General features: G+C 40.6%; 2 protein-coding genes across 4 annotated transcripts; one reads left to right on the forward strand and one right to left on the reverse strand.

Moving 5' to 3' along the window:
* Positions 1-1,468: 1,468 nt before the first annotated feature.
* GAR1 (GAR1 ribonucleoprotein) lies at positions 1,469-13,172 on the reverse strand. 3 transcript variants are annotated; one of them, XM_050710600.1, is made up of 8 exons: positions 13,110-13,172; positions 8,817-8,890; positions 6,962-7,198; positions 6,727-6,881; positions 5,761-5,820; positions 5,253-5,388; positions 4,334-4,429; positions 1,469-4,000 (listed from the first exon to the last, which is right to left on the reverse strand). In XM_050710600.1, the coding sequence occupies exons 3-8, from the start codon at positions 7,158-7,160 to the stop codon at positions 3,987-3,989; spliced, it is 660 nt and encodes a 219-aa protein (XP_050566557.1). In that variant the 5' UTR covers positions 7,161-7,198; positions 8,817-8,890; positions 13,110-13,172; the 3' UTR covers positions 1,469-3,986. The 3 variants fall into 3 exon arrangements, with proteins under 3 accessions (XP_050566557.1, XP_035415373.1, XP_035415453.1); XM_035559480.1 differs by lacking the exons at positions 8,817-8,890; positions 13,110-13,172 and adding an exon at positions 7,460-7,524; XM_035559560.1 differs by lacking the exons at positions 8,817-8,890; positions 13,110-13,172 and adding an exon at positions 7,286-7,455.
* Positions 7,535-21,294, forward strand: CFI (complement factor I). The gene is made up of 12 exons (XM_035559045.2): positions 7,535-7,910; positions 9,509-9,827; positions 11,068-11,206; positions 11,784-11,962; positions 12,931-13,041; positions 14,323-14,439; positions 15,604-15,642; positions 16,146-16,249; positions 16,901-17,016; positions 17,495-17,769; positions 18,892-18,993; positions 20,816-21,294. Exons 1-12 carry the CDS (start codon positions 7,857-7,859, stop codon positions 21,031-21,033), a joined length of 1,773 nt encoding a protein of 590 aa, XP_035414938.1. The 5' UTR covers positions 7,535-7,856; the 3' UTR covers positions 21,034-21,294.
* Positions 21,295-21,906: the final 612 nt, after the last annotated feature.

Below are 21,906 nucleotides of genomic sequence, written 5' to 3' on the forward strand. Positions count from 1 at the left end.
TTTGTAGATACCTGTATAGATATGGGGCAATGCAAGACTCATTACGGGGCTTAGCAAGTTGCAAACATTTCAGTTAACATATAAAGTATTCAAAAGCATATTTCAATCCACAGGTAGTATGAGTAGAGAAACTTACTGTTTGCATTAAAAAGAAATCATCTCACATTTATTAAGTGCATCAACACTAGAGGGCTGTATAAGGCAGTGGTTCCCTTTAATCTTACTTCTATAAACATTTAAATGGTTCAAAACTGAAGGCAAACAATTTAATAAATTATATTTTTACTTCCCACACAAAGTCCCTAGATTTAAACTGCTGATTAGAAAAGTTTGAGTCTGTAAGCAAAAGACTTTTAGCTGGCTGAACAAAACACCCTGAAAAATGTAAGGGACTCCAAAAACCTTTTTACTTGTCATGCTTGATACATTAACCATCCATTTTTCAGTACACCTTTTCTTGCCAAGACAATACTTTGCACTACTGAAAGTAACTCTGCACCACTATAAAAGTGACTGTCAAGTACTGCCTCAGGAAGATGTCCACAACTTCTTGTCAGTGCTAGAGTGCTAGAACAGTGCATTCTGTTCTACAACAGCTGGTGCTGCAGCCCTAGGTTAAAACATCCCAATTATCTTCTGCACTTTGTCAAAACTCTGTCAAAGTAACATAACAAATCTGTGAGCTCTATTAAATGATCTTTCCACAGCAACTACAGAAAAGACGAGGAGAGAAACATCCCTCCAGATATGACTTTTAGAGACATTCAGTCTTAATAGCTAGGAAGCTTTACTATACACTTTGTGTGTTATTCTGTTTAGCAAAAATTTAGATCCCACATTAAAACTATATATATATATAAAACCAGAAGTTGAGTGTGGCACAGACAACAGGTTCAAGATACGTTAAGCAATCTGATCCCAGTGATTTACCAGCTGCCAGTCAGCTGAAAGTTAAACCTTCTGCCTGGGTCAAATACTGCGGTGACTAACACATTCACTTGCAACCACATTCTGAAAACAGGGCTCGGTTATCAGATGTGCTGCCTCAGCCAGCAGCAAGCACGTGCAGGCACTGACGAGCAGGCAAGGACACAGGTAGGGGACACTGCTACTGCGAGGGTCCTGGGCAGGGAAGCCAAGCTTTCGGGGTGTGCTGAAGCTGCTCCTGAGCTTCAGAGGAATTCTGCAACTCCTAGCTCACTGCCAGAGCAAGCGGCACTCAGGAGGCTCTTCAGGTGGCCCAAACATTTGCCCCCGAGGCTGCTGCTGGCAAGGAGAAATCTAAGGAGCACCAAACTGTAACTGAAAGCCTTCAGCACCATTAAGCCACCCCTCCCCGCACCCACTTTCAGACTGCAGTGTGATTTGCACAAATATAAAACCCAAACACTTTGCATACTGGGATCAGGAGCACTGCAGCAGAACCACAGAAAGGATTTGAACAAAAGGCTCAGGAGAGGGGGAAAGGTGGCATATAAAATCATGGACCCTGTATTTTATTTCATTTCAGCATCACATTGCAGACAAGAAGTGACATTTTTTAAGACAGTAATATTTCTTTTTTTTCTATTACAATTAGCAAGTGCTCAGGTTAGGTGGGATCAGGTGCCATAGCACAGAGGTGGCAAGGCAGACTTGGGATTGGATGGGCCCTACCACAACTAAATACATTCTTACCCAGCACCTTGTAAAAAAGACAGGTACCACCACACAGCAGAAGTCAACATATGAATCCAGACACTGCTTCCTCATACTGCAGCTCATTTCACGCCCGATTGCTAACAATATGATTCTGTCAGCATTTGAATGTCCTAAAACCTCCTCAAAGATTTAAGATTATGAATTCTCTCTGGATATGTGTGTTTATCCCATCCAACTTTGCCTACAGGTGTAAGGCAGGTAATCCACTTCCCTGTAATCAGAGCCAGATCTTTCCTCTAGAACTACAACGGCTAACATTGTTCTTTACCCTCTGACATGAAAGTCTTCTTTTGCCTTGCAACACGGCTTCAGACTTGAGCACGACTCACTGCTCCACCTGCTGTGAGATTCAAAGCATATGCTTCGTGTCCTATGCTGCAGTACCGGCACCTCACCAGCTGCCACATCACTGCAACTGAAAGGTGACAGCAGCAGTCGGCTGAGAGCAGGCAGCGAGAACAGCACTACAAAGCACAGATTTGGGTACAAGAGAGAGGACTGCATTACCCCAGTCTTCCAAATCCAGAAAAATAAGGAAAGAGCTATGGCAGCTACCCACAACTAGGCACTGAAGCTTCAGTGAAGGAACAGAGCACAGCAGAGGATGCAATCACAGCTGTGACAGTTATGACAATTCCAGCTGCAATGCAGATCAGTATTGCTTAGTTGCAATGTCATATCCCAGAGAGAGCTTAAAATTGCTACAAGATTTTGTCTGGATAAAGGGCAATTCTAATTCTACCATGCCTCAAGTCAGAGCCCTAAGTTGATTAGGCCTGGCAACGCATAGTAACGGAAGTCTAAATGCCTTTAGAAGTCTGTATTTAATTGACCCAATTAAATTTAAGTCTGTAGTAAGGGATACCGACTATTTTGTTGCTATTACTTCCCAATTGTGCTGTGGTTGAGTAGTAGACTTCAATTCTTCTTACGAAAGCAGACCTAGCAGACGTTTCAATATATTCTTGCTTTTACCAAAAAGCATTTTTATCTGTTATCCTACAGATAACAGATATCCTCCTTTGATATCCTCCTTTGAACAGATATTATCCTTTGTTTCTGTTAAGCAGAAGGCTACTAGAACTCATTTTCCTGCAACTGTGTTCATTATTAGGAAGTATAACGGTATGATCAATTTCAAAATGTACTCCTTTCCACATGCTCAACGTATTTTTCACGTAGATTATTGTATGTCTTATTATACGTCTTTTCAAAAACGCTTGGTATAAGGGTCTGCCAACACTCCCCACCCCAGATGAAATCCAGGGAGGAAGATTCTACTTCCCTATTCATATTCCATTTCCAAAGTTAAGGATGGAGAAACACAGGGTGCTTCTCCATGCTCTAAGAAGAGACAGTTACTAGCTTTTCAATACCCCCCCACAATGCATCTGATTAAAAAGACCGAATCTGTACTGAAGGCTCGTGCTGCCTTTTTCAAGACTTTTTAAAGCTCTGCTTAACTGAAAGCACTGCATGGAGAGGAGCCCTGCAATGGGCTATTTAATATCAGCCCTCCGTGAGCTCAGAGCACCAGAACATCAAAACCTCAAGAGAAACAGGCTAAGAAGGTGAGGACAGTTAAAAACCCTTAGCAAGTTTAGTATTGGTGTAATTTGATACAATTAGGTGACTTAAGAATAGAATTAACCTTGTTTTGTTCATTAGACAGTATCTTCTGAGAAGAACAGGTCTTAATGCCTTTGGCTTTCATTGAGATCCATACATAAAAACCCATAAAATACTCTTTGCCATCTTCCTTCTCTCATATATGTTATTACGCATTAAAAAATCTGTAAACAAAGTTTTTAAGTTGGTAAAAAATAGTTCACTATGGTTATTTAAAAGGCATGTCCATTTTAGAGCAACCAAGACTCCACGTAAAAAGGGGATGAGAACAAGGGATCAGTCACACATGGTAACAGGTTCATACTGACAAATGTGCATGTAGTGAACCTGCTGTTTCTTTTTCTAAAACACATTTCAAATGATCGTTTACTCCAGACTCCAACACGAAGTCAAGCATTGGCTAAGTCATTTGTCAGAAGCAAAGTTTAAGAATAACATTGAATCTTGGCTTAGTTTAAAATGTTGAAGTATATTCGAAGCAAGCTTCAGTTCTTCCCGTGTTGAAAAATAGTCATTAACTTAACAATAATGGTCATTTCATAGCTTCAAGTTCTTTATAACAAGAAATTTTCAGGATCCTTTAGGATTTTTTTTCTTGCTCTTCACCTCTGTAGATGATACGGTAAGACAGCAGGAAGATAATCGTTGTTCCGTTCTTAATATCCTCTCCCTATTTTAAGGAAGAGAAATATACTGAATAATTCACAACCTCAATGCTTTTAAAGCAAATAAAAGAGACACAAAACTATATGAATTGGTAAAATAATTCTTCTTTGTTAACTCTTCAACTTATAGTCCTTTTTCATGCAGAAACTAGCATGGTCTTCACAAAGCATCAAAAGACACAGAATACCAAGCTTTGGTTTAAGCTAGCTACTGTGATGCACAGCAACCTTTTTGCATAAAACTATGAATACCGATATGAGATAAAAATGTTTAATATTTAAAAGTTTAGAAATTGGGAGCTATTCTTATTATGGAAATATAAGAACTGCACACTCACCCCGAAAGCCTCCTCCACCACCTCTTCCTCCTCTGAATCCTCCTCCTCTTCCTCCACCTCCTCTGAATCCTCCTCCTCTTCCTCCACCTCTTCCTCCTGAACAAAGGAAAGAAATTACACATAACAAACAATTTACCTGCTCCTAAGAAGTGTAACAACTTACTTCATTTACAGCTTCTGAAAAGAAAACGACACCCAACCAGAAATGGTTAACTGCGTCATCCTGGTACCTTCTCTTCGAGGGAGCATCTGCAGCATTTTAGGTGTTGTTGAGTATCCAGCGTCTAAAATTCTAAACACGCTAATGAAACTCCAAGATAATTTTTGGCTGTCGTGTAAAAAAAGTTAACCACAACTATGATATGTGAAATCAATAGAACAAAGAACTTTGAAGTATTTGTCCCGTCCCCCTGCACACAAAGGGGCAGGGTGGGGAGGAAAGAAAAAAAAAATCCAATATAAGAAAAATACTTAATTCCAGCTTTAACTGAGTAGTACATTACAGATCATGATCAACAAGCAAAGAAGGATGAGATCTACCGTATCTTCACCTTTTCTCTCAAAACACTGCATTTCAAGTATTTTGTCCAAACTAGATTTTTAGAGTATATTACAAATACAGCTTTTGCTGTGGGTATAATCCACTGCCTTTTACTGCAAGTTAATTAGTGCTCATGTTTTCTCTCTTCGTTATATATCAGTATACTCTCTTCCCTACATTTTGAAGCAATTACTTAGCTAGCTACAAAAAACAAGCTCCTGCTTTTGGACAGATGTCACTATCTCCTCCACTGAGCTATCAAACAGAAAAACGCATGTTTCTCTTTAATAAACAAAACTGTTTATTCAACTATTTAACTGTAACTTTACCAAAAACAAACAAGCAAATGTTCTGAGGCTTTCATTTTTGGGATCTCACCTCTGCCGCCACCTCTTCCTCCTCCACGTCCACCACCACGTCCTCCTCTACCACCTCCTCGGGGAGCACCTTTTTCTCCAGGAGGCCTTGGCAAAAACCTCTGAAGCGGGAGCAGCTTTGCTGGATCAATGTAAAACTGCAGGAAGAGAGTTACTTTAGGCTTTGAGAACACTGAGGTTAAAGGGCACTTTAACATCTCTCTTCCTTTTCAAACGCTCAGTCTGATCTTAATCCATTGTTATAATAACAAAATGTTAGGAAATCATTAAAATATGGGTGATATTTGTATTTAATGGCTTTCATTCATTACATCTTTCTTCCTTTTTTGTTCTTTAGGAGAGGGAAGAGCATAAAAGGTGCAAAATTGAGAAAGATGAGTAAATGAATACATTTTCAAAGTACACGTAGCTTTAAAAGTCAATAAACACTTAATAAAGTATTATAATCTAACTGATGACATATCTAACTGATAACATACACAAGAATTGTGTTAGTGAGATTGGCTAACCTTTTGCATTTTTTTAAATGAAGAAGCTTTCATGTTCTCAGACAATTTCACTGAAAAATACTGTGAGTTTCATTAAGGAACACACCAGGAATAAGACATTAGAATAGCACTTTTGATTATCACACAAAAGAATTTAGATATTTCAGACAATATCTAAATTAGCATTTTTACAAATGAAGCTAAACATCACCACCACAAATTAAAGTTACAACTGAAAGATCCGTAAAAACCATTTCTAATTTTTCCTCATAGTTACATACGTTGTATTTTGTGGTAAATTGTTTTTCTTCCCATGTATCAAGGCATAAAAAAGAACATACTAGTGAAAAGAGTATATAAAAATGTAATTGTAAAGAAACAAATCTGCTTGGCCAGTAACTATCTCTATAGCTCTAGGGTGACCACAGGGTGTATCTGGAACAGCAGAGATGCTGCAGGGCCTTTGCTAGTGCTGTGCTGGCTCGTACGACTGCCTGGCTGGGGGATGAGATGAGGCAGCAGGGGCTGCTCAACACAAGCACAAGCTCATCCTTATCCTACAGGGATGTGGCGGCCACTCTGCAGCTCCACAGGCAACCCTGTACTTATCCTGTGACTCTTCAGCGCGTTAAGAGCATTTGTGTGTAGTTCCAAAGATCGCGAGCTGCTGCTGGCCAACTCTGCTCAATAAAACTCAAGATTAAATGGAGAACCAAGGAGCTGCAAAATACACTCTAGCCCCCTTTTTATTTCTTGGTACACTGTAAGAGGAAAACAAGTTTCTGAAGCTCAAATAATCCTGATGCAGAAAGCAAACCTGTAAGTTAATACATTCAGACTGTGAGAAGGTTTTAAACCTGTGTGTTTACTCCCCATTTAGAGAGGGACAGGAAAATGAACTGTTTTCAAATTCTACATCAAACTTTTTGAATGGTCAATCAGCCCTTAAAAAGCAAACACCACGTCACACATACTTTTGAAGGATACAAAATCTTGTAGCTGTCCAAAGATTTCATCCACTTTGCCAATCTGTTCCTTATTATCCAGGTACACGGGTGCGTTGAAATAAGGCACCCTATTTTCTTCTGTTTTACACTTACAAATGAGTTCATCTTCACACGGATGCATGAACTCTCCTAATACTGAAATAAACGACAAACAAGCTGAAGATCTTGAATAGTCCTTTTACGTTAAAGAAACAAAATCTCTTCGTGTAACTTACAAACTACCGTTTCTGGAGGCCCCTGGTCGTATCCACCTCTGTTGAAGCCTCCTCGGCCGCCTCCCCGTCCAAAGCCCCCTCGTCCACCACGATTAAAGCCACCTCTGTCGCCACCGCCTCCTCCACGATTAAAGCCGCCTCCTCTTCCTCCTCCTCCACCACCTCTTCCTCCTCCACCTCCTCTCCCACGGAAACTCATCCTCTACCTCCTCCTAAACTGCGAAGGCACAAAACCACCTGGTTAAGAAACAAAAGACATTTATGAGTTTATGAGGTACGAACGAAGGTCACCGGCGGCCCTGTGTGATGGCTAGCTGCTTCTACCCTGGCTAAAAACACGCGGGACAGACATGGGGGGCAGCAGACACCCCCGGCCCCTCCACCGGGCCCGGCCTCCCTCCGGACCGTCTCCCCTCCCGGCTCGGAGGCGCTTTTGCCAGTCCCCAACGGCCCTAACGGTTTTAACGGCCGTAACGCCCGGGCCCCACGCGCGCCTACCCCTGCCCACGCGGGCGCAGCCGCTGGCGTTGTCAGGGCGGTCCGCCAAGCGCTCCGCCTGCCGCAAAGCAGAGCGAGGGCTGCGCGGCAGCGTCGCGAAAGGGGGAGGCTTTGCCCGGGGTTTTCCTGGCGTTGTCTCCCACCTAACATTTACATTCTCTTATCTCCCGCTTTTTGCGTTTTCTTATCTCGCGTCTACGCTAAAACGAGTTAAACTGAGCCGCGTGGGCAGGGCAGGTCCGTGGGTTAATGGTTAAGGCTTCCCCTGCGCCGTTTTCACGCCCGCTTTTAAAAAAAAATTGGGCTGGTGGTTAAAAATTAGACACAGATCTGCCAAGGGGCGACCAGGAGGGCCCCGGCCGCAGGGCTCCTTTGCGGACAGGGAGAAAGCTCGGCCATGAGGGCGGTTTTCGTGGTGTGCTTGTCCCTCCTTTGGGTTTGTGGAGCGGAGGTAAGGATTTGTTGCGTTGGGGGATCATTAACTTAATTAAATGATACTCATAAAGCAGTTAGAAGGTCATTACTAAGAAAACAAAGCCAGCTGATTTTTTAAAAAGTTTCACAGTTTTTGTATTTCATACATTTTTTTCCAGCCTGGTTTGCCTATCTGAGTCTTGCTATTTCGCATATTGATTCTGCCAGGGGTTTACATGAACAGGCTTCTGGAAAAGGTTTTAATCGTGGTCCTATCCCGGAGCCAATTTGCAGGCATGGCTGACCCCACAAAGGTGCAGCAATTTCCCCTCTCCCCCTTTTTTGAGAAATGAGACCACAGCTTTAACTTCTAACGTGGCAACGCCGCGTGTTGAAAGGCCTGAGGTTGTGCTGGGGAACCTCTTCCAGCAGAAGTCTGTCATGAAGTCCAGGCAGGCTCGGTGTTCAGCAAACCCTGAGCCTTTCAGAGAAACCCCCAGGTAAAAAGCAACGCTTTTTGATGGCTGTTCACTCAGGACTTGGGAGAAACGTCTAGTGCGATACGGGAGTTGTGCCAAGCCGGATCTGGCTCACGGTTTGCCATGTGAATCCAAGAATGCGTTGGATTCTACTGACCTGAGGAGAGCAGGAAGAATTTATTAAGATTATACAGTCATTAGAGGGGGGTGGGCAGTGGGGGGAGGATTAATTTCTGCCCCAGCAACATCCCCGCTGACTTTACTCAGGCCAGGATTTCTTCACGAGAACTTTAAACTTAGGCTCTATTGATTTGGTGGACACAGTGAAAGCTGATAAATCCCATTTGACGACTGGCTTTCTCTCCCACGTTTATGCAAAGTCCATCCATACATTTTTCAAGTTTCAACATTCTTCCTACTCATAGATCTTAGTAAGCAAAAGCACGCAGCCAGCAATGGCTCACCTAGACAGATGGAGGATCAGGATCCATACTTGCGGTTCAGTAACAACCAGCAACCCCACCACAAACCCACTGCTCTGCAAGATAGAGGAAGAGAACTGATAAGGAGGAGCATTTATTTTTCACATTTCTTGAAGATACTTACACTTATTGCTTCAGCAGTCTTGCCGTGAAACAAATAATTAATTTTAGACTTCTTTATTCGCTTCTAAGTAGTTCCTAAATATTTATAAGTGGTAGTTAAACTCAAAGCCAACTGGACCAATGAAAAGGTCTCAAAAAAAATCAAGTTGCTACTTTTTTAAATTTTATTTTTCTGGTGTTTAAGTCCCCTCATGTTTTAAGTTGTTTACAATCCCGTTGTTGTGGAGTGTTGTAAACCACTGGCTTAAAATGTTTATCATCTGTTGGGTGCTTCACCCAATGTTTGAAGAGTAAAGAAAATAAAGTGTGTGGGAGACCAGTAAAAGTGAAGGTCACACCAGCGGAACAATCTAAAAAGGAAGAAAAGCTGAGAAAGATGAGGTCACCAAGACAAGGAGATAAACACCATAAATATTTAGCATTTCTTTGCTCGTAAGATAGGAAAAGGTTTACAAACAAACGCTTTGTTGAGGTCAGTAGGGGATCTGCAGAAATGTTGGTGCAATTCCTAGTCCTGTTTACTGTTTTTTTGTTTATTTTGTGCCTTGCAGAACGCAACACATTATTCTGCAGAAGAACCATTTTCACAGGTTGGGCCTGCTGAGACAGTTGAGCAGGACACTTACCTCATAGAAGAATGCGTAAGCAACAAATACACGCACAAGTCCTGTGCGAAAGTTTTTTGTCACCCATGGGAACGATGCGTGGATGGAAAATGCCTCTGTAAGCTTCCCTACCAGTGCCCAAAGAATGGCACTTCAGTTTGTTCCACCAACAGAAAGCAATTCAGCACATACTGTCACCTAAAGAGCTATGAGTGCCAACGTCCTGAAGCTAAGTTTCTGAACAAGGGAAACTGCATGCCTACAGGTATTAATATCTCCTCTTCCAAAACGTATCAGTCATTCATTTTTGGCCAAGTGGATGCTTTACTCTTTTTTACAGCTCAGAAAACTTGTTCATTTCCTTGTACTAGTAAAAATATGAAACAGAAAGTGACAAGTCCTGAAAATTGACAGTACCTGATGATTTTCTTAGAAATAAAGAGACTGAGAGGCAAAGGTTACGCTGCTGCTGGTAGCTTGCTCAAATCATCAGGTAGGAAGGGAAGAAATAGACAAAGGAAAAAGAGCTCAAAGGTTTCCAGTGGAGGTGCTGAGCATGGTGGGAGGCATGGAGGGAGAGGGCCTGCTGAGCACATGAGCAGAGAGGGTGTATTTTGGGGAGCAAGAGTCCAAGGAACAGAGTCCTGCCGCTGAGGTTGGGCTGGGGTACCTGGGAAGAAGGTAAGGCACGGTCACCTCAGTCTTCACTCTGCAGATTTCATCAGAACAGAAGGGTGTTCCCCTGCAAACCAGCAGATTTGTACATTGGCAAGCTGCATCGAGCTGCTTTTCAGTCCCTGACTTTGTCAGCTCAGCCTCTGCCTAAGTACACAGAAAAAGGGCTCTGCAAATGTCAGCAGTAGCAGCCACCGTTCCTACCCATCTTCCAGCCCCACCTCTCCTGCTGGCAGGAGGGGCAGCTCCAGCACCGTCCAACTCTCTTTCCCCACAGAAGCAGCAGCTCATCCCGTTGTCCTCGGGGAGGCAAAATTTGCCTTTGCATATTCCACTGAAAAGCCTTTGAGAGACTCCGCGTGCTCCTCCTGTGCTCCCCATACAGCTGCAATAAGTCGAGGCAGGGGGAAACAGTGGGCCTTGGCTCCACTGCAAGCAGCACAAGCTGTACTCCAAAGGTAACAGAAACAGGATCTGGCCATCTCACTTGAAGTGTTGCTGGTTGATTATCAAAAGTTCCCTGATGAAAGTCTTAAGCTAAGACGCAACCTTTCCTCAGCAGAGCTCCAATACTCCTACGTGGCACAAACCATTATCCTCATTTGTCCTGAAACTGGTATATTTTGAAAAAGTGACAGGCTCAAAGTCATAAAGTCAGTCCTCAGAAAAATCAAGAATCAAGCTCCTGAGTCCCAACCTACTGTTCTTCCCATATGAACTTTGGGTGTCTACTGGATACTTTATGTCTCATTTATTCCTGTGTGGTCTTTCCACTAAATACACCTACGTAATACAATTTTATTTGGGATTTTTTGGATTTTTTTTTGTAGAAACATTTAAAATCTCGGAGTTTAAGAATTCAAGTTTGCTTCAAGTAAAGCCTGTGAATATGGAGAACCTTTTTGTATGTGGCAGTAAGTGGACTATGAATGAAGCAAATGTGGCCTGCAGGCACCTTGGCTTTGAATTGTAAGTTTGGGGAATTTATCTCTCAGTAACTGCAATGGATTTGAGAAAGTAGTGATGCTTATATAAGGGTCAGTCACAGCCAGCTGTTAAGGCAAAAATCTCAAAAAGAATGTATTGACTACAATAAACCTTCTTAAATTGACACCAGAGAGTGAAAGCTAAACCACTGATTTCTCTATTTTATTACAAATAACAACTATTCAAACCATAAGTATCTTACTTTTAAAATAATGCCAATCTTGCAGTGCCCTGAGCTTCCTCAATATCCATTGGTTTTGGTGTCACCATGCAGGATGGTTCCCGTGTAAGGAGGCTATTCTATCCATCACCACGTGGACATGGTGGCTGAGATAGAGCCCCATACAGATCCAGTGCCAGTGCTAAGCTACATTTTGCAAAAATTGGCACTTTGTTTTACTTTTCTTCCAAAGTATCTCGTACTTACTCTTGCACCACTCCAAGGGAAGTCTGCTTTATTTCCTTAGCCATTGGGAAAATCATATAAATTCTAAACAATAAAAGCAGTGGCTAATCCATTGTGAAATTACAGAACTTGTTATTATTTCTATCTTCACAGGGGTGCTGAATATTACTATACTGTCTTCAACATCACAGAATACGCCTTAAATTTGTCACACTGTTTCCGAATAACTTGCAAGGGCCTAGAGACAAGTCTTGCTGAATGTTTTATAAAGAGGAAACTGTGGAATAGTAGTGATGGATTTCTTAGACTCCAGTGCCAGAAAATTCTCCGAGGTTAGTAGGTTTTGGGTTTAAAATTTATTTAAGGTTCTTCATGTTATTTTAAGTATATATATTTAGGATCTATTTCGTTGAACTGTCAGCCACCGCAAACCTGCAATGAAACCTTTTTCTTTTTAAATAATCCTTTGCAACATTTAAGATAACTGAGGCAGTCTTGAGTTCATGACCTTGGAAAATAATTCACTGTTGCTCCTAGAATATTTGGCAGATGATGCCCCAAAGTGGACATATTTCACCCATGGTTCTGGTTGTTCCCCCATCCTTTCCAAAGACACCGAGGTATATTATACCCTGCAAGTCTTGCCTCTCACAGGTTAACTCGTCAGGAGACAGGTGATGACCTCTTCCTCTTTGCTTGGTCTACCAGGGAGATCAATTAGGACGCCAGTCACAATGTAGTCAGACAAGTGCGACTGTAACTGAACTGCTAGTATCTTCCTGGAACATCTGGGGCTCCTCAGTTTCTCACTGATACAAACAGGAATTGAGTCTTTGTTCTAACAGCTTTCCTGTCCCCGTAGTGTGACTTCTTTGGCATTGATAAGCATCAGTCAGCCCGAGAGCTATGATTTGTCTCAGTTTTTAATTGTGCCACAGAAGCAGCTTAGAGACTCTTGATGAGTTCCTACAAGAGGGGGAACATGCATCACCTTAATCACATAAATCATTTACAGGGGGTTCGAACCTCTTATTTAATCCCTGTCTACAAGAAATGAAGTTCACTTCTGCCACGCTACTGAAAGATGGAGGTAGAAAATAAGTGGTCACATTAAAAGTTTGAAGAGGAGGCAATGAAAAGGATAAAAAAAGACTCCTCTTTACATTACTGGGTCCCACAACGCCAACTGTTGACAGGCCAAACTGCTGAATGAATAAAATGTGTAAGCTGAGTATTTCCTTGGGCAGTTGTGAACCTACAGGCACTTCCACGCTAACTTTGTTTTCATCCTGCTGCACAGAATGTTCAGCTGATGAGTTTACTTGTGCAAATGCCAAGTGCATTTCTTTGAACAAAACCTGTGACGGAATCAATGACTGTGGAGACCTAAGCGATGAACTGTGCTGTAAAGGTAATAATGTCCTTTCTTAGCTATTTGAAAATCATTTCAGCAGAAAACCACACCCAAAGAATACTTACAGTGATGTAACAATAAAATATCTGTTGCAAAGCCATTACATTAAGGCAACCAAACCATAATTTCTGTATAGGAAAATAGAAAAAAAAAAAAGTACATTATTTTCTGAAGCAGGCAGGTGATCTCTGAGGATCTGGATTTCCTCTGAGGATGAAAAAATACAATGAGATTATTTACAAGGTTGTTGATACAAAAAAAATTAAAAATAAACAAATAAAAAAAAGAAGAAAAAATAGAATGAAATGTATTTTTCGTAAGGCAAAATCAATAGTAATTAATCAAAAACGTTTGTTTGTTTCCAATGAGCTACGTCTAAACCAAAGTAAGATCTTTCTTAAATTTCTTACTAATACAAGATTATCCATAGAATGTGTGTGAACAGTTCCCGTTGCATAGCTTGTTCATGAACACCTTCATGTTCATGTCATTCTTTCAGCACTTGCAATTCCAGCTGTAACAACTTTTATTAAAAGCAGATCTAGCATAATCTGAATGCAGGAGAATACATTCAGAAGTTGGGTTTCAGGTGCCAAACTGTAATGTGGGTTACAAATACCATCACTACCCCTAAATAATCTTGATTTTGTAGTTTTATAATTGTCAGTACATTTAATCTGGTAATCATGAAAACATAGCGACAGGAATTTTGGAAATAATAATAGGTACCTGTGGCTTCATATATTTAGAGGACATTTATTCAAATTCCATTTGACCAAAATAGTTCTGTTTCAGCTGTATGGATTTTAGAAAAAGAAGAAGGATTTTAGAAGAAATAAGTTACTAAAGCCAGTAATTTCAAAATAGGACTCAATTCCTAGTGCTACATGTATACCATTCAGTCAAAAGCCTAACTCAGACTCTGATTTTGGAAGGAAATTTGACCCAAGCATCATAAATTCCTCATCTGAGATGATCCATAATGCTGGTAAAACCGGAGGTCCTTTGGCTGAGGTTGAGTGTAGGCACATGGGGGTGAAACTGGTAAGGAGTGATACCCATGTCTAAAACTACAGTACTGAACTTGTAGAGAGACTTTTTTTTTTTTTTAAGTCTTAAAACAAACATCAAGATAGTAAAATGAGGAGAGCCAAGTATTCATTTCATTTTACACTTGCAGAGCCTGCTTTCACGATCTATTTATGAACAGCCAAGTCCCCCATAACATGGATATTATATTGCGTTCACATTTTAAGTTGGAATTCTCCTGTATTACAGAATGCAGAAACAACAGTTTCCACTGTCGGTCAAATATATGTATTCCCAATAAGAATGTCTGTAACAAAGAAGTTGACTGCCTCACAGGAGAGGATGAAGCTCAAGCTTTCTGCTCAGGTTTCCATTTGAGACATGTTTTTATTTCTTTTCCTTTCATTATGCTAAGTTACACCTAGAGACTACACAATGCGTATTATTAAATTATTTAACAGATTAGCAAAATCGAAATGCATGCGAGAATTAGTCTTTCTGATGTTATGGTATGCTCTACATACTAGGAGAGTAAGAGAAGGTTAGGTACTTTTCCTTGCCTTCCTTCTAGAAAAGAATGGCCAGAAAACTAAAGGAAATAAAAAACAGGTGACATTTTAGGAGGTATAAAGCAGATTATGTCTTTTGCTTATTTGGCCATCTATCAAACTGATATCTCATATTTCTGAAGAAAATGTAGACAGAGTTGGCAGGAATATCTTCCTCACATGTAATGAACAGTTAATATAATAATTCTTCTGTGCCGTTCTCCTCACCATCGAAAAGATTTTGTTTTGAACTTAGATGTTTTTCCTTGCTCTGCTAAGAGACAAAGTCTAAAGCCAAAAAGTAAACATTTTTGGTACATGATAATCGGTAAACTGAACTCGAAAGGTAAACACTGGTGTCAGTAACATGAGAACAGACCCAATCCTCAGCCCCTACTTAGGAACTGAATTCAATGGGCATTTTGTTTGAATAAAAGCTGACAAACCAGATTCGGGAAGCGTTTAATTTACTTCTCGTGTTGAGTAACCTCCTTTACTCTATTAAAGGAGGTACACAGAATACAGAAGCAGCATCTAAATCAGAAAGAAAAAAAATAATCCTTTTATCTAATGCTCCTTTGGGCTTCAGAAAGCTCCAAAAAGTTGATGGGGCAGGAGGAGGAATTTGTGGTGTTTCCTGGTAGAGGAGAATGGGCTATTGCTTTAGAGATCAAAAAAGAAAGGAGGCCATTTCACAGGGTTCCTTTGCAGAACGGTTCTGTAGGCAAGAAAATAAGAGTAGATGTCATATAGTTACAAACAAGTGTCTGTCTGCTGGTCACTTGTAGGCTGTGGCAGCCAGAGTGCCTAGTAAAGGAAACAGTAGGCACCATGCTTAAACAATGTTTTTGTCCATGTGAAATGGTGCACACCTACACATTTTAAAAGTGTACCATGATTTTGGTACACAAACATACATTTAAGTAACAGAGCAATTTTAAATATTTGCAAACATTTTTAGTATTCTATTATTCCACCACAGGCAAAGCAAAGCGTGTTGAATATTACAGTATGGATGCAGGTAAGTAACTAACCATCCACAAAACACCCCATACTTGCTTATTAGTGGCTTTCTAGCTACCAGCCAGCTGGCCAGATCCAGAGCACTCGGATATGTGGACTTGATGATTTAGGAGTACACACTCAGGGGCTTACCATTTGCCTCACTTTCTACTAATTTCAAGAATGCCATAATAATTTATCCTGGCCGAGGATCCACATCTGCATGTTTTGGCAGCTGACAGAGGTAAACTCCAAGCAAATCTATGGGAACTGCTTTTTTTTTTTTTTTTTTTTTTTTCCTGAACGCTAGCAACAGTGGAAAATAAAAAGAAATAATGTGATGCTAAGACATAAGCAATTTTCAAAGCAAAAACAGATGCTGAAATTTTTGGTCTTTGCTTTCTTGCTGCTTCAGCTACTCGCATACTCACAGCACTTGTGATTTCAAGATAAAGATAAACCTGTCTCCGAACAGAGAATGAATGCCTGAATTCTGAGACACATTTTTCCTTTTTGTTAAAGAAAGAAAACTGACAAAGACATTTCTTCCCCAAATAAACTGTGGTGTTGTTAATCACACGTTAACTCGACGGAAAAGAATCGTAGGTGGAGAAATTGCAAGCAAGGTAAAAACAAACAAGCAAAAAAACAACAAGCAAACCTTAACAAATATGTGCTCATCTGCATTCATTCAGTATCAAATTAAATGGGTATTATCATCCTTCTGTTAAAATATGCAGAAATAACAAAATCAGAAACAACACTGGTTTCATGTTTTGCAGCAGTACTGGCGCTGCACTGAATGAATGTGAAGAGGAGCACAATTTATAAAGTAAAATACCAGGTTGCAAAAAGGAGCATTACAGGATCCAGCAAAATATTTAAAAATGTAGCTAGAAATGACAATTCTAACAAAACAGAATACAGACAAATGTAATACTTGATTGTACCAGATCAGATTCTACATCTGTTCCTCTGACTAGGAATTTCATGATAGAAAGCTGGGGGGAGGGAGGCATTGCACAAAGTCAGAAGATTGAGCAAAACTGCTGTAATTTAGAATATGCACCCTTTATATCCTATACTATATCCTATTTAATTATACCCTATATATTGGGTAGAGTCCAATTTTTGGCAATTTCTCAACAGCAGATTTTGAATTTACAGTCAGCTTTAGTCAAGGAGATGAGGTGATACAAAGGATTGTTTTTCCCTTTATGCATGAAAAATAGTACAATTATAATTTCACGTTATTTGGGTTTTTGTTGTTTGAATAGGGTGAATTCCCTTGGCAAGTGGCAATTAAAGAAACTGGCACTGAAGGTGCAACAGTGTACTGTGGAGGGGTTTATATTGGTGGCTGTTGGGTTCTGACTGCTGCACACTGTGTCAGGTAAAAACAACAACCTGGGAAATGATTCCTTTGCAAGGTAGAAAGATTAATTTGGACATTATTGCCCTTCTCAGCTACTTGTTTGCTAATTCCTGTTTGCCTATTGAATAAAACAACTGAAGACAGCGACTCACTCACATTACTGACAGGGGAGATTCAGAGAAAGAGAATTTTGGCTGTGAGTAGAAAGATGAAAAAGCACTGATGAGTTTAACAAGACAGCACTAAACACAGAGGATGGCCTTTAGGGGTTTTTTCCTGTGTTAGCTGCAGTACTCAGCAATAAGTGTCATCAGCCTTGCATTTGCTACACTTTAGAAAAACCTGGACATCAAGTCCAGAAAGAAACTATATGTACGCAATATGAATTTTTATTCTACAGAAACTTTGATAAAATGCAAAAGTTTATGGCTAAGTGAAACATACAGTGCCTGTGCTAGGTACCAAAACATATTTTATTTCATCGTTTCTTTTCCAGAGCAACTCGAGTTCACCTGTACCGTGTCTGGATTGGACTGTTGGATACAATACGGTATGACAGAGAGACAGACACCTACAGGCTAAAGCAACTGATAATCCATGAGAATTATAATGCTGCAACGTATGAAAATGACATTGCTCTGATGGAGCTGAAAGGTCATGGGAAAGGAGAATGCTCCCTGAAATACAGCACGCCTGCCTGCATTCCCTGGTCAGAGTATATGTTCAACACTGGTGATAAATGCAAGGTTTCTGGATGGGGACTTGAGAAAGGTATTTGATTTAGTGCTTACTACTAGAATGTATTACTTTTATCACCGTGTTTCAAAGTGTGGTCGGCTTTCATTTTGAAAATGGTCACAGGAGGCTGAGCACAGAGAACATCGGTCGTGCTTTGGCACCGGGCTGCCACTTTGTTCTCTTTTCTGCACTGCTTCCTCTGTTGTCTCAACTATTAAGTGAATTGCTGTGGAGAACACCTCTGTTTGAGAACTACCCTGACCAAAAGAAACGTTTAGTTCCCCGAGCAGGCTGACCCTCTGGCAGCACATGCATTGGTGTCGGTAGTGGAGCAGAGAGCGTGGGAGTGGGAGCGGGATGGCAGGAGTCAGATGGCAGCATTTGGAGGACATGCACGTAGCAAGGAAACTGCTGTGCTGTTCCCCTACACACTTCTCAAAGGAGATGAGAGCATTTCAGTACCTCCTAGGCATCCAGAGGTGGCTGAAATTACAGATCTCAGATTTACCTTAGCTGTGGAGAGCTGGTAATGGCATTGAACACATGGCCCACAGCCACTGCCCCGTCCCCAGACCCAAGCCTCAGCCAGCAGTTACAAAACTTGGCACATCCGAGCACATCTTAGCCGTGTACAAATTCAACCCCAGGAGGACTGCATGGGGACGGAGCGGTCCAATGCAGTCGCACTTTCAAAGATTTGTCTCATATCACAGAATGATTGCAGCCCAGTGTCAGAGCTGACGCGTGCTGTTTGTGGGGCTTCTTCTGTCCAAACTCGGTAGCAGTCCTTAAAGCAAATACAGAGCAGGGAATTATGAGCAAATGGACAGAGAACAAAACAGAGAATGTCCTTAACCTTGTAATGTATTGTTCACCTGTATCTTCAAAGTCTGGGCCCCTCTTCTCAAAAAGACAGAGTAGAATTGGGAAAAAAGGTGACAAGGAGGATTGGAGGCCGCTTTTATTTTGATACATATGGCCAAGGTACTGCATTACGTATGGGGTGAGTGTTAGTGGCAGTTTAACGTACCTGGTCTATAATAGTTAAGGTTATATTCAATAGACAAGCAAATATGTAACTTTCAATTTATGATATGAAATGTCTCATGCATTTATCATTTTTAACTTAGAAAAGGCTATTCTTTTCTTTTCTAGGTTATACCAAACAGTATGTGCTCAAGTGGGGCAATGTTAATTTATTTCAGAATTGTTCTGAATTGTATCCAGGACGATTTTTTAAGAAAATGGCATGTGCAGGCAAGCATGAACTCTCTTACCATAATTTCTTTACTATCAAACCCACAGTTTTCAAGGTCTGACGTTACTGGCTGGGAAATCTTTTAGACTTGGAAAATACAATAAACCAAATGCCACTGTGTCACCACTAGCAAAACACTAGCCATTGCAGCCTATCTGCACCACTGCTCCATAGCTATATATAAACAGTTATGATGACAGTATGCCAAGTTTTGGTCCTTGTGGGCAAATTTCAGCATGTAGTTGGAGTTGTGTTTTCTAAATACACAAGCACTTTGCAGCCCACTGAACTTCCTCCAACCTTTATTTTATTCTGATCCAGGAACATCTTTAAGCAAGTGCCTTTCTTGGAGGACATTCGTAGTTCTGTTGACTAGGATATGACCATTTATCTGCTTGGACATTTTCTACCAGCAAACTGCACCACAGGAAAAATACTATAAACTGTTCAAACCAAGATTAGTCTGGCCAGGAAACCGGTTGTCATTCCTAGTACTAAAATAAGCATTTTGAGAACACATTTTTGCTTCTCAAGTAACAAAAGGTATTGCCAAATACACTTCTAAAAGAGCAATGAGCATTCAACTTACAGGACAGATAGTTTCAACTGTTGTTTAACTCTGAAAGTAAAGGCAATATTTAAACAAACTACTTACCAAGAAAAAAAAATCACAAATGATTTGGCTTTTATATCTAGTTTTTCTAAATTCAGCATGAGGCTGACGTGGATACAAACTTTGGAATTAAGGACTGGTATCCACTGGAGTTAGTTATACAAGTTATACAAGTTATTAATTCAACTGAGTAAGGGCAACAAAATCTAGCTTTATAGGATTAGTCATTCCAATTCTCAAATGTTCAGAAGGCTCTTTCTTGGTAATGTAGAGATTGGAGAAAGATGTTACATTTTTAAAAACACGGAGTCATGCTGAGTGTGGGTTCCCTCGTACTAGGTCAAACAACCAAGCAGAAAAGAGGAGTAAGGATGTTAAAAATTAATACACTTTAACTGAGTCTCCAGGACAAAGCATAAATTGTATTCTAGCTTGCTGGCAATGTTTTTGTCAGTATCACACCCTTCGATCTTAATTCATTTTTTTCAGGAGCACTAAATTTGCTGAAGTGCAAACAAGCAGCTTTGTGACCTCTGAAGCTTGTAAGGAGCACTGAGCCTACATGCTATGTCTCAGGGCTGCTGTCTGCTGCTCCAAAAGGTCCACAATAAGTGTCCTAACTGCAAGGACTCAGTTGAAGACAGTTACGCTCCCTCCCATCCCATCATTCATGTTTCTCCTTGGCCTGCCCACCTCTTTCCATAAAGCCTGTACAGCAATTAATTTTGAGGCTTCTACCTCTCCGTGTAGCTCAGATGAAACTGGCCAATGAACTACTGGGTAGAGAGGACACCAACGGCAGACACCTCAGCATACACACATCATGGTAGCTCTATTTCCATAGGAATCAATCAGCCTACAAATCTTTTTTGCCATTTTGTTCTAACTTTCCTCCATTTTTTATGAGCTTCTTCTAATGATATAACATGCAATATGGCTGAATTCTTCTCTATTGCACAGGGTAAACCAAGAAACGTATCACTGATGTCAAAGCAAATGAGCATTTGGGCCAGTCACAATTATAAAGACGGGCCCTTCGTGAAAAGAAATCGGAAGTAATAGACCAAAGAGGTTAGGAACCTCCAGTACTGGTGACCATTAGGCAAACATCTGTCAGGCAGTGACACAGACCTAAAAAAACTCCTGTGCATTCCTTTGTGTGCTCGCATGTATATGAACTTTTGTTTTTGTTTCCTTTTTTGCTCCAGGTACTTATGATGGCTCCATAGACAGTTGCAAAGGGGATTCAGGAGGACCCTTGGTCTGTTTTGATGCAGAAAACGTGGCATATGTCTGGGGTGTTGTGAGCTGGGGTGAAAACTGTGGGGAGGCTGGTCACCCTGGTGTCTACACAAAAGTCGCCAGCTATTATGATTGGATTAGCCATCACGTGACAAGGAGTCTCATTTCACGGTATAATATCTGAAGCTCAGGAAACGAAATACTTCCTTGTTATCATCCATGCGATAATGAACACTAGTCCTTTTTTACAATCAGCAGCCATGTACCTTAGCAACTATGAGTACAAATCTTGAAATAATGTGTTTTGAAAATGCTTAATTCTCTGTGAATACCACAATTTTGCAGAAGCCTGTAGAAAAAGAATTTTATGGTGACATGACTTCACAGCAAAATTCTCCAATAAAAGCATGCTTACTGCAGGGAACTTGAAGTGTCTGTCTTCTTGTCATTATTTTTTTCCTCTCTCCACACTTCACGTTGTATTTCAGCTGCAGTTGTTGCTTATTTATTTATTTTAAATGGACAACCATAGTGAAAGCAGTGCTTGGGAAATGACTGCAGCAGCAATATGCAAGCATCGCAGAAAGGACAGCAAGCACAGAACTTGAAAAGAATTCCATCATCTCAAGGTCTAGGTCATTAGAAACCCTCAGGATGCTGCTTTGCTTCGCAGTCAATTCTGTAGGCTTACTGAGAAATTAGACTTCAGACCCCCTGTTAACTGACGGATTGAATATGATCATGATGTTTGTTACTCAAAGATTACTCTGGTGGTAATTCTTTCCGCTAAAAACTCAGACAATTTTTAATGTAGTTAGTACACTGTCTGATCATCTAGCTTAGGGCAATTTTTGTATTAATTTAACCACAGCTAGTCACAAAGAACAGAGGAATTTCAAGACTTGACATAAATTAAATAAAAAGTGTCTTTACTGTCTTAGTTTGCCTGTGTATGTGTATTTCCAGCATCTGACAAACTCTTGACAACATATAGGGTTTTCTTGTGTACACATTTATAAAACAATATAAATACATAAAAAGTCTGTACGTTACGCAT

This window comes from Cygnus atratus, chromosome 4 (genome assembly GCF_013377495.2).
Source record: "Cygnus atratus isolate AKBS03 ecotype Queensland, Australia chromosome 4, CAtr_DNAZoo_HiC_assembly, whole genome shotgun sequence".
NCBI lineage: Eukaryota > Metazoa > Chordata > Aves > Anseriformes > Anatidae > Cygnus > Cygnus atratus.